We start from the raw sequence: 13411 nt of genomic DNA on the forward strand, positions 1-13411 counted from the left end.
CATATGTCTTCATTCATAAGAATCTCTTTTGTATAATGGTGCTTTTGGCACTTTGCAGTAGAAATAAGAATCCAAAAGCAATTATGACATTATGTGACTCATAGGGTTTTCACTGTCAGAGGTGCAGAAGAAAGAGTAAATTTAAAAAACTTGGGAGACTTGTGATTTGTCAATAGTCTCTCCGTGATGTGGGAAGAGAGAATACCAACACTAAAAGGTGACAGCAAAATCCTGACAGGCGAAAAAGCAAGAAGGATACTGATACAAGTTTGCCAAAAATTCACTCATGACTTCTAAAAGGAGGACTACYCTGATACAGCAGTGGTTTGTTTGGTCCTAAGTTTATTTTGCACAAGTCTAAAAAGCCATAAGTGTAACAATAAGTAAATAAATAAATAACTTTTCAAATCTAATTCTGTATTTCCCACTATACAGCTTGTTCAAAATTTTTTGTTTGGAAATAAATCCAAAATTGTTGGGCAGAAAAAAAAAAGGGAAAAAAAAAAAAAAAAAGGCAGGAGGGGGAAAGAAAAAAAAGGGAATTTGGGCTAATCTGCATATTATAGTCATCTTAATACAGACTGTTAAGACTAATTATATAGTGAAGTTATACCAAGGAACTGATCAGCACATGTTACTTTTATGGACATGTTTATTGAGCAAATTTGTAATCTACTGACCAAAGCTTGAGAACCACATGCTTAAGTTACAATATTGTYTGGACATTTTAAATGAGTGCGGTCTTATCACCTACTTCCACAATATAATATTCTGCTTAAGCCAAACATGAATGGAGGAGCCAGTGGAACACATGATGGGACAGAAATACACAGTGCAAATGATCTACTGAAATGCAAGTACGTGGAAAGAGTTACATGGGTGATATAAGTTGAGTAAGACCGCTGCATCATAGAGTGGAGCTACCTGGTCTCATTTGCACTGCTGACAGGTTTGGGTTGAGCTGAGTCGCTACCGATGGGAGCGGGGCGACTGACAGCAGCACTGCAGTGGTTCCGTGCATCACAAGGGACATTCCGTGTGCTGTAGCAAGAAGAAAAACTTCAGGGAACAGTTGGGAAAAAAAGTGAATGGAGTTGAAAGTTTAGTTTAAAATTAAGATTTTGAAATGTGCATAATGAGGCCTAGTTTTAAAGGCTTTTCAAGTACATAAAAACTTTCCTGTGAAATAATTTGGGGGCTCAGAAGTTTCAGGAGCTGTCCATGAGCACAATAATAATCTTTAAAATAAACCCCTCCCTCAAAACTTTAAAGTAGCACCACATCTAAGCAACTTCCAAAAATGTAGTACATATTCTGACCCTATATTACTCTTCCTGTAAAACAAGGCCCTTATTCTGTTTGTGTAAAAAGATGCACAGCAAAATTAATTTTGAAATTAAAAAATACGTATTTTTGCATTAGTTCTCAGTCAACTCTTTTAAAGGGAAGCAAATCACCCACTGTTTTAAGTTTCTTCATAGCAGATTGTTAATGATGCAGAAATGCCACCATATTCCAGAATGCTGCATTTTTAAATCTAAGCTAAACTACGAAAAGCACTGTCACAGACAAGTGTCACAGACACTCAAAGTGGAGAGGAAATAAAGGCTTGTTAATGAGCAGTTTTCACTGAACTAAAGCTTGTTACATTGCAACAATGTTTTCAGGAAAAACAAAGCGAATAAGACTTCAAAGTTGGAAAGCATGCACCAATAAAAACTGCAAAAGTAAGTAAATAAATTTAAAAAAGGGTGGGGATGGAAACAAACCATATTACCCTTAAAAGTAGATCTATAAAAATCACTAGATCGCTAACATGCCTTCCTCCCTCCTGCCCCCAAGCTGATTTGCCTACAACAGGAAATGGTGTCCTACTCACTCAAGGACCAGCATTGCCAAAAGAAGTTAAAACTAGAGTTTAGAATTCTGGACTAACGCTAAATACCTGAAACCTTCAGGAGTGGGAATGATAAGGTGAGGATTTGGTGGATCACTATGGCATCGAGGTACCTTTACAGGACGGGGACTGTTTCGATGAATAGCTAAAAAGAAAAAAAAATGGCTCATTTATTCAGATGTCAGAAAAAGCCTGTTTAGGATCATTTCACAATACAATTTTGAGATTCAACAAAAATTAAAACAAATTGCTATTTTCCAGAGTTAACTATGAATAGGTACATATTTTCTTCTTATTATTAGAGACTTATAAGTCTCTAATTATTCCCATTTTAACTTATCTTTGGCTGTACAGATTGTTACTCATATTATTATATCATGTAACTCATTTCTGTAAAATAATTAAAACTGTCAAGAGAATGAAAAACTAGCAAAAAGATGTATGTATTTACTTCACTAAAACAGCATGCTCATTATTTCAACTTCACAGATAAAGTGTGCTTTGTTATCTTATTGCTAAGTAAATATTAATGAACCAAATAAGAGCTAATAAGTGAACAGTAGTATTATGTTCCTTTTGCATCAAAATTAAGTTTCCTCAGACAAAAACAGAAACCCAAATGAGCTGGAAAAAAAAACCCAAGACATTTTTACCCATACTCATGACCTTCTGACAGGCTGTGGGTGACTTGTCTGCCTTATAGAAAGAGCACAAAGGGACAGGGTAATACCCAAATAAGTCATCATTGTCCTTATGCCAAGCTCACGCAGTGCCCACAGAAGCAGTCACCAGTGCCTTCCCCTCTCCCCACTCTCTACTTAATTRGCCTGAAAAAGATAGTTGCAATCATGACATAAGATAGCTGGCTGCCCACAGAAGATGGGGTCACAAGTCGTCTTTCTGAAAGTGTGGGGTTATTCAGAGTGAGCTGGGTTTATGCCATGTTTGCAGTACCTGGAAAAGTAAAAGAAGACAGAGCCAGCTGTTGGTCCAAGTGTGTTACAGCTCCCGGAGGTACTAACAGATGGCATGGTCTAATCCACTCACCTGGACATGAGCTGCCTCTCAAAGGTAAAGGATAGGGAAAAAAAAAACAACAAAAAACAAGCAGCTGGACCCTGAGCTAGCCAAAAATCTATACACAACAGCTTGAACGCAACTGGATCCTCAGCTTTTGGACAGGGGGTAAAGATCCAGTGGTTTAAAGTCTCTCAACATGGTATGCAAGCGGAACTAGGAATTTTTATTTTTCTCCTGATCATGAGATAGAAAGAGGTACCAGCAACACATGCAGCCAGGATGTAGTTTCTACTTAGTTATGCTTATTTCATACATATTGAAGTTTCAGCTGGCTGTTCAAGCCTGTGCCATCTGTCCATGTCATTCCCACCTGTGCCTTTGAGCCAAAAGCTATTGAGCAATTTAGCTTGTGTGATCAGCTGTGTCCGTAACGTCATTTTAAGGTTTCAATATTTTGAGATTATCATATTAATRATTTATCTAAAATGAGCCTTGCTCTGAATAGCAGTATCAAAAGTGAATGTACAGCTTTTATATCACAGTTCAGGATCTGGGTGCAATCTACTTTAGACAACGTTCCTTTTAATAAGATTGGCCTATATTTCACTGGGAAAGGTTTCTCAGCTATAAGAGTCTCATCAAAATTATATCAAAACTGAAAAAAAAKAAATTTTTCCTTAGCTAATGAAAGGATTCCTCCTGGCCATGTCAAATTACCTTCTCTTCACCTCTTTTGCCACACCCCCATGCTGGAAGTGGACATCAAGAGAAATACAGGAAGAAAATACAGTATTTTGAAATTTAAACCAGCCAGTGGACTTGGTAGGAGGAAGAGAAAAGTGTTGAGAAAGAAGAAGCACAGCTGAGGAAACATCCTTTTCTCAAGATAAACAATTAAATATGCTGATTTCACCCTAGTGCCAAAGATATTTTACATTAAGACAAGTTTTATTGTATTAGAAAACTATTTCTCACTTCTCTATTTTGAGCCATCAGAACTAATTCCTCTGTACCTTAATACTTCTGTAAAAATCTGTCAGAACTCTGAATATCTGGAGTGCCACAATGAAATGCTGGGAGAAGCTGTGACTGTCGTCTTAAAGTTACAAACACTTCCTTACCCCACCTTTAAAAACATAGTCCTTTTTCAAAAGATCTGTGAGACTTCACAGAGACTCAAGAGTAAGAATCAGACAAAAGCACATTTAGAGCTTTCAAATCATGTAAAACCACCACGTATTTACACTTTCTCAGGCAATAATGGTTCATATCAACAATCATGAAAAGTTTGAAAAATATTTTTATTGCTATTTTTAGCATTTTAAATGACTTTACAATCAAAATTCTGTAACAACAGCAGCAAAGCCCTAGAAATGTTAGTAACTTCTGTCTTACCAAGGTACAAACCTGTAACAGGACTATGAGGTTTTCCAATCACATGGCCAATGCATTCATTCATCAGAGCTTGCAAACTCTAGAAAAGACAAAAAAGAAAAGCTGTTATGTTTTACATTACAAAATAGTTCATCATCACATGATAAATGACACAATAATGAAATGATACTGCTTTAAAACATGATCATTCAAATACTACCCCTTGCAATCTATATTAAATTTTTGAATCTACTTTAGGTTTTGCTTTTGATTTTTTTAAACTACAAAGTCCTAGCTAATAAAGGCCTTGCAAAATAAGTATCCAAGAGAACTGAACAATAATATATTATAAAAAACATTTCATACTATATAATTAGCGTAAGCTAAAAAAAATTCTCAAAAAATTAAAGACCATGCTTACTGAAAATAATCAATCAAAAAGGTGTAGCCACACCCTCTGCCTGCCTGCCCTCCCCCCTAAAGAAAGAACATCCAAAAAAAGTAGGCAAGAATATAATGCCCAGATCACATGATAAAAATCTGTAAAATAACAATATGGAGCACTGCATCTTAAAAGAAATCCGCTTCTCTTAACTTACCCATGAAGTTACCAAAACTTCCAGGAATGGATATTTAACAGTTAAATCACAAAGGATGTTTAATAGCTAAATCACTGAACTGAGGTTCAAACAATCCAAGTTTGAGTGCTAGGTATACTTTTTACTGTGAATGTAACTGTGGACAAGTTATTAAATCTTGCTCTTGTTCAATTTACTCATCAGAACATAAGGGATAAAATGTATCCTCACAATAATGAATTAAAATGATCATGTTGTTAGGTATAGTTGCTACTAGCTTTGAAGGCTACTTCTATATACTGATCATTCAGCCCAGCCAAAACTTCTTCCAGAAATTCAAAAACTTAACAAAGAGATAGAACATGAAGCTAGGCTTACTGAAAAAAAAATCTTGTGTTTAAAGAAGTGGTTTAGTCTGGGATTGAAATAGCTCATCAAAAGATGTGCTGGATGCTTTATACTTCAAATCTATATCCTTCCCAATGTCCTTCCACAACATCCTGTATTGTTTAAATAGAGGATTAGGATTGTCACTGGCTTTTCTAGGGCAAATGCTACAACCTGCATTATACAGGAGTCAGATTAAATCATTGCAGTGGCTTCAAATGATGCTCTTCAGAACTGCAATCCAATCTAAGCAAGCTAAAGTCCAGAAATGCAGTTAAGGTTTTGGTTCCTCCACTTTCTCTCATACTAGTAGAAGGTCTCATTTTATTCAAACTTAAATAACACTGGTTCTGAATTCTCCTCTTGGTAAATGTGAAATCTCTGTCGTAAAAATGCACCATCTGAAGAAGTGTCATGGTATCTCTGATAACTGGTAGTCAAAATGCTTGATTGCTTGTTAATGCTCTGTCAAGGTCACACCAAGGTATCAATTCCATTTTTCGGAGACAGTTATCAGTCGATTATCTCAAAGGCCACATAAGGTTTTTGAGATCTTTTTCTCCTTACAAGCCCCCCCCCCAAAACACTTCAGAGACTTCTAAAAAGACTGTATCACTAAAACACACTTGTATTACTCCTTGAAATACTAGCTGCTTTGGGAACTGTGCCAAAGCAAACAAATAAATAAATAGGTAAATAAAAGCTGAGGGGCTACTTCCTAAAGCTAAAACGTTTAGACAGACAACTTTTCACAGCAACACATAGATAGGACAGAACGATAAACTTACTTGAGCGGTCTTGATAGAAAYATATGTAGTGAAAAAACTAAATTATATAGTTTTGGTATTAAGCAAGATTAATGTGTTATTTCATACTGCATCTTGAATTATGCTCTCATTCAAAAGTGATTCAGTAGCAATGCATTGTCATTAATCAAAGGATTAATGCTGCTGTGCTTCAAGAGATAGCAAAATTAAAAATTTTGCAGAAATAATCACTGAAGCAAGTTTATGAAAACAGTTCATTTAAAGTTATATCACAGTTCCTTAAACATCTATGGTCACATGGATTTCCAACATGAGTAGGAAACAGAAAACTAAGCAGAAAAAACATTAAAACTGCAAAGTCTAGCAATGCCTTTTAATATTATCTTGAAATAAAAAAGATCTTGGATCTCTGAAATAAAAAGCAAGTGGTATTGCAACACTTGTATTCTCCGATTCTGTGGCAACTGTACTTTGACTTCTCTGCACTACTGTACTGAATCAAGATTAGAGGAATAAATTCTCATGAGTTTATTTCCATTGGAAAAAAAGGAAAGCAGAGCACAGAAAAGTTAGTCAGTCTACTTGTTTTTTTCATAGTAAAAACAAGAGAGAGGTACTTTAAATCATTGGCATGATTTTAAGAAATTCTTCTAAATAATTCTGATTTTGTACTCACACCATAAATGAACTGTGTGCTAAAATAAGTCTGAAAAGTTCGTTATGACTACTCTAAAGTGTTATTCTGCAGAAAAACTGCTCTCAGAATTCCCAAGAGACAGAGATATCAAACACATCAAGACAGTACCAGCAACATACGAAGTGTAGTAAGACAGTACTAGTGAACTGTCAACAACTTGAAAATTTTAATATCAATGCTCACAACCATACACTTTGCAAAATCTTACAAACTACGAGTTATCCACTTCATCAATTATATAAAAGAGCAAGTATGTCAGAACAGCATCCATAATCACACCCAGCTTTATAGAAAACATCCCTGATAACAGACACTGATAGCTTCGCATGTATTTATAAATAAACAGTAGTTCAGAATAACTTATTCCGTACCAAGAAGTCATCTTCTGGGAGAGCTGAAATAAATGCTGGCTCAATGGCTTGAAGAAAATCAAAACCTTGAGTTGCCCATCTAATCTCAAAGAAAAATAAAACAGAGAAAAAGAATTGTTCTTTGGCTAAAACTATCATCAGATTTGCAAAAACATCCAACAACAATAAATTACAGTTACTTATTTTTCTCTGGAAAATATGAAAAAAAAACCTTATAAGAAAATAGATTAATAAATAAAAGGTAATAAATTTAATCTGTATTGATCTTTGACAATTTATATTCAGACAAAGCCTGATCTTAGCCAGGACACTGACAACCAAACTAAACAGACGATGCGATGTATCTCAATCCACTGAAGTCAGATGTAGGTGCTACCTTCAGGAATATCATTTCACTCAACACAACTTAGAGCAACAAGTCAAACAAACATCCCCTGTCTAAACTCTTCTTTCTGAAACAAGGCCAAAAGATGAATTATAATTTCATGAGAATCTGATCACCACCACAATAGGCATCAGTAGTTTTAAAGCCTAGACTGGTACAGTAAAACAACTAAGGAAATTCTTAGAGTGGGCTCTGTCTTCAGTTGCTTGCTCTCCCCCTACTGTGTTATCCCCACCACCACCACCAGACTTACTGGAATTAGCAGCAGCAATCTAGAAAATGCAGATTAGCATTCAAGGCTAGCTACCCTATCAGCGCATACTTCAACCTACCCACTCTTTCTCCCTCCAAGCAAAACAAACTATCCCCTGGACAGATTGACTAGTCCTGCTTTAAGGAAACTAAGTTATCACTGACATGTGATCTGCTAGCAAGGATCAGTAAGAAACCTACTTCGATGCTAGAGAACTATATAAAAGTTCTGACACATCAGCTGCCAAATACTGCAAAACCACCTAAATAAAGTGATGTTATCATTCTGCTTGGGTCAGTTTCCTAGTTTCTCTGTTAGTGTAGTGAATTCGAAAATGATGTAAATCTTTTCTTTCCACTAGGACCTAGCAGTAGCATTTCACAGTGCTGAGTCTATGAGAACAATCTACAAGACCATTGGGCAAAATAGTACTGTTGACAGACTGAGTAAACTTGCATTCGTGTGCTTAGACTACACAAACGTAGTAACAGTTTCATCCCAGTCAAAGCAGGAAATCTTGCTGTTCAACCCCTCCATATCCTTACATTATGGATGAGAAAAAAAAATGCTCTGAGTTAAACCTGGGAAAAAGAGTCACGTGCAAATAGAAGAAAGTATTTTAGACTACAACAAAAACTATCCTCAAAGACATCTTTATCTCTAAATGAATTAGTCCTGATGCCATACTGCCTTCTGTGCAATGGCAGAAATCTATTATTTATGCATAATCCTAAAACTGAAGAATTTTTACCAGAGCAGAAACATTTCTTCCTCATCTGTGGAAGGTTCTTTAGGCACTTTCAGGAGGCACCAATAGAAAGGACATGTACAGGAAGATAAAGCAACTATACCTATATGCCTGCAACTGACATAAAACTATGTCAACATCTGTGTAAACTTTCTCTGTAAAATATCCAAATATTGACTGTTGCATATTCAACAATCTTTACTGGCATCTGATCAAATAGTACTTTTGCTCCAAATTATAGCCTCTGAATTGCTTGGGTCCAGTGATCTTTTTCCTCTCATTTTCTGTCAGCTAATATTTGAGGCAAGATGCTAGACAAAATATTTCGCTAAGCAGTTCAGCTGTTCATTTGGCTTTATGCATTTAGTATTCAAATTATCTCCAAAACTCAAGAGCCAGAAGCCTTAATAGTTCAAATGAACTAGTTCAAAACAATTAAGCAATTAAACATGAAAAAACCTGCATGATATTTAAAAGTAACGCAAACAACCATGACATTAACAAGTTAGCTGTTACCTGGGTCGAGTGCCTCGGCCACTCTCACATTTTGTTAGCACATAATTCATCCATTTTCTGGCAAAGTTGATATACTTATCTCCAATTTTCTGCCTAAATTCTCCAGACATCAGGCGAACAACTTCTTTGTGGTACTGTAAGAAATTAAAAATTACCTTGTATGTATTAATAATAAAAACAAAAATACCATTTGCAATATCCACTGGAGTATTTGCAAGCTAATAAAAGATTACAGTATGGTACAGTCACATTCTGTTCTTAGACAAAATGATTTTATGCAAGCAGTTACATAATTAAAAAAAGGATCATTTAAAAAGAACATGATACAAACTAGATAGCATACTTGTGTGTATATGGGCACGTGCTGATGTTTAATGGTGCACACAGTATTTAAGAAACATCTTATATAAATGCTTAGCTATATAACAACAGATTGAACCTCCAAGTAATGCTTATTTTTAGTTATTTTGCACTTGATTGGGGAGGTGGAATGAGGTATACATGTACATTGAAAAAAGTCAGAAATATCAGCTGCAGAAGACTACCTTAAAGTATGTTACTGTAGTATAAAATCTCAAAAAACAAAAGCCCCCAAAACCCCACCCCCGCAAAAGAAGCCTGCCAAACCACCCCCAAAAAGACAAAAAAAACCACAAAACAAAACGAAAAAAATATAAAAAAATCCACATCCACCCTATGAAAAGGTCACAAGAATCAAATAACTAAATATTAAAAGAATGTGTCTGAACATGACATTTCTTGGTCATCACTCTAGGGAGACACTCAAAAGCTATATTCACTGCATATAAGAACTATGTTAAAATTTGAAAGAAAGGTTCAAATTAAATGCAAGGATTATCCTACATCAGGCTGAAAAAACAGGGAGAAGACATGTTACATAGATGATGTTCAACATCAAAGAACATTTTTGATTTCACCTAATATGCTGCTCAGTAGTAGAGCCTACAAGACTATGATTATATTCAGACTTTAATGAGCAATGTAACATTAAAAATCTTTAGGAACTTGCTAAATTCAATACACCTACCCACTCTTTTTCAATAATTTTCAATACAAGACACCTGAGGGAACAGGCATTTTTATAATGCTCTTATAAAACTCTTCATATTTCCTCAGAGTAACAGCTTATTTGCCYCAATACAAAGATGGGAACTTTATCAGCTCCTAGCAGAACTGTGCAAAAATAAATAATTTTTTGTTAACTTTTTGTTTTCTTACCTCAAACCCAAAATTATAACCCTGAATCATGGCTTCCCGGTAGTATTGCTGTAAAGTGGCAGATTCAGATTCATCAACTTCAGCATCAAACTCAGACGTGAACATGCGATCAACTCTATCAATGGCACTGCTTATCTTATTGCATAGCTGCAACGCATCGCTCTGAGGAACAACAAAAAAAGGGGGGAGGAAGCATCAAATTATTTATATTTATATTCTACAGTTGAGTAGATTAGGCAACCATGAATACGACAATAACATTATTTTGAATGGAAATGTACTTTAAAGTCCTCACAATTCATTCAGTCTTGGAAAAACATTTTCCCAGCACCCACATCAATTTCTGTGCAAGTCTTATAACTAAGTGAAGTATCATAATTCAACTTGTTTGTCTGCTTTTAAAGTTAACCTACTCATTCAAAGAAAGCTAAAAAAGACAAAAAAAATGGAAGTGATTTTACTATCTGTGGGATTTGCTGGTACCAGCTGAGTGAAATCAATGACTCATCAGTCATTGATGTCAAGTCAGAAGATTATGTGATGTTGCTGTAAAAGAAAAGGATTGTGGGATTTGCTTGTAAGAGCTGAAGTGGTGAAACAGGACATGGAAGAGTTCACTGAAAGGTTAAGCGGTTTTTGATTTGGTGGACTTTCTGATTGCTTATAAGTATGACCGCTTGCACAATAAAGGGGGACATTCTGTAGCGTTCACATTGAATGTGTAGTGATGTCTCGTTTTCTTCACAACAACTATCTGCAATGTGACCAAACTTTTGGATATTTTCACTCTGGTATGTGGACATAGCTTCTACTGAATTTGGGAAAAAATGAACAGCCATGAAAATGCAACTTCAACACAACAAATCTGCTTTCGTGAGTCACAAAAAAAATCCAAAACAAAAACCCAACTACTCATCCTCTCCAAATCTGATGGGGATGGTGGAGAAATTTGCCTTTTCTTTCAGATCATAGGTTTTGACAGAATTTATTTTTATGAAAWCACACACTTTCCATAATCCTTTCATATAAAGATGCATTTCTTCTGCTTTTATTAACATTTCTGCTGCACTATGGACTTGCTTCCCACTGGGCCCGGACAAATATGATTATAACCAATATCACTCAAAAATACATTCACTAATCACTTCCAAAAAGAGAATGAAAAATGTACCGAAAATATACTCCATGGAGGTTGCATAAATTGCAATTGCAGAATACTTCATTAACATTGCAATCACGTTTTTTTTTTTTTTTTTACTTATCAGTGAGCAAAGAAAGAAACAATTCTGACTGAAATCATCTGGAAGATTGATTACCTTTAGCTGTTGTAGAGCTTTGGCAATGACTGGTTGGCTCGATGTCTGTTCGTGGTGCAAAGATACAAGCCCTTCAATAGACTGTTGGAAAGCTTTTCTCTGACTCACAAGATGAGCAGATTGAATGACTACAAGGAGGAGGTTATCAACCTAGGAATAGAAGATACCACTAGTTCTTATAAAGAAAACTCTCTATAGAAAGACTTGTCCCCTATCAGCAAGTCTCAGCTGGTTATTTTTTGAATTCTAAAATTTTGATGGCCTCTCTCTCTTCACTGTTCATGAGAACATTTAACCATATAGAAAAGCTTAACACTGGCAACCAAGCTTGATAAATGTTCATCCTATGGGGAAAAGTCTAACAGAGCAAATACCATGTAGCAGGCTTTCAAGGGAAATATAGTACTATCCATTTCCTGAAAGATGATCATCTTTTTGAAGCTTGGTACTCACTGTATTAAAAATCATCTTCAAAATAGTTACACATACAAAGGTAGTATCTAAGAGCAATGATTATACTGTCTCAAAATAGCTGCAGGTACGAATTGTCATAAATAAGCAAATTTTACCCAAGTAACATAATGCATTCAAGGGCAAAAAGCTATTGTTGAACAGGGAAAAATCATAGTGTTTGCTTACTACATAATGTTTGCTCAAATTTTGAAAATTTTTAAAATGTAAGAATGTTTTGAAAATCAGAACTCTCATATTGCAGAACTCTATAAAAAATACACAGAGTAGCAGATGGTGTTGCCTTTCCTGCGGCACTACGATTCACATACTAAGCTCTGTCAATTTTGAACTATGAAAAAAAATGTAGCTGTAACAAGTTACTGCAAAACCACTCCCACGCAATCTAGATTTTCAATACCCCCCTCATAACAATATTTTGCAATAAAAATTTTAAAATTTTTTCACAAGATACTTCTATTTTAAGAATATTTTGAAAATAATAACTTAATATTTTAGTTTGCAATTAAAAGTCTTTAATCAAAAATTCTCTTTGGGGGTAAAGCACAAGAAGCACACAATCTTGCAGAGGAACTGTTTACTTCCTTAATTATCAATACATGATTTAAAATAGACATTTAAACAATATTACACATACACACAGCGTGTTCCATGTATATTAATATATGCCAGATGGAATGTCATTTTCAAACCAAATTCCATCTCTTGCTGTTTTCATTTTCTGAAAGAAATGATAACTTTTATCAAAGCCCAATGACATTCTAAAAGTCTAATCAATGGCTAGTTATCTGCTGTTCAGTTTGGACCACAGACAAACAGGAAGTAACAAGCTTGCACCTCACATACACACAGTAACATACACAGAAGTGAATTTTATGGCTGCCTGAAATTGTCAGAGCCCTCATGGAACGTTAAGAGGCCGGCCATAGTGACTTGGAAAGTAACTCTGTTCATAGATATTAGAGACCATTTATGGTACAGACCCAAGGAACTACACAACATACCAAAAGAAAGATTCACTTAGCTCGTAAGAGTATGAGAGCAGGAGGGGCAGCGAGCTGTAGCTGGCTCAGTTATTGCAATGTAGCAGAACTACTGGCAGGGAACCCCAGTTGGCTTGGGATAAGAAAAATGTGACTAGAAAGATTTCTTCCTGCAGAACTGTTGAATATCCAGTAGTTTCCACTGAAATTCAACATTAAATGCCACAATTCATCTAAAATGCCCGATGATTGGTTTCATCCTTAAGAGTRTGTAAAGTACAGTTCAGCCACATGTTCTTGGACATTAGTGGCTTCTTACTAAAACATAAAGCTTTTAAGACTTACCTATGTCTCTGACGCTGAACACCAAGTAAACATTTTTGGTATCTCTCTATTACAGAAATCCTTC

The 13411-nt window shown here is 35.4% G+C and overlaps 1 protein-coding gene across 6 annotated transcripts in view; it reads right to left on the bottom strand.

Annotated features, from left to right (window-relative positions):
- The window catches only part of MAP3K4 (mitogen-activated protein kinase kinase kinase 4), an 80780-nt gene that overhangs the window by 19436 nt on the left and 47933 nt on the right, over positions 1-13411 (bottom strand). For 3 of the 6 annotated variants that reach the window (XM_085307412.1, XM_085307416.1, XM_085307417.1), the window contains exons 11-17: positions 11549-11698; positions 10233-10394; positions 8994-9127; positions 7092-7170; positions 4313-4391; positions 1946-2042; positions 925-1041 (exon numbers count right to left, since the gene is read on the bottom strand). In XM_085307412.1, coding sequence (XP_085163538.1) covers positions 925-1041; positions 1946-2042; positions 4313-4391; positions 7092-7170; positions 8994-9127; positions 10233-10394; positions 11549-11698 — 818 coding nt within the window. The remainder of the gene's footprint in view (positions 1-924; positions 1042-1945; positions 2043-4312; positions 4392-7091; positions 7171-8993; positions 9128-10232; positions 10395-11548; positions 11699-13411) is intronic. The other 3 variants (XM_085307413.1, XM_085307415.1, XM_085307414.1) reach the window with 3 other exon arrangements.

This window comes from Rhea americana, unplaced genomic scaffold (assembly GCF_003343005.1).
Source record: "Rhea americana isolate MKP2758 unplaced genomic scaffold, rheAme1 scaffold_258, whole genome shotgun sequence".
Classification (NCBI taxonomy): domain Eukaryota; kingdom Metazoa; phylum Chordata; class Aves; order Rheiformes; family Rheidae; genus Rhea; species Rhea americana.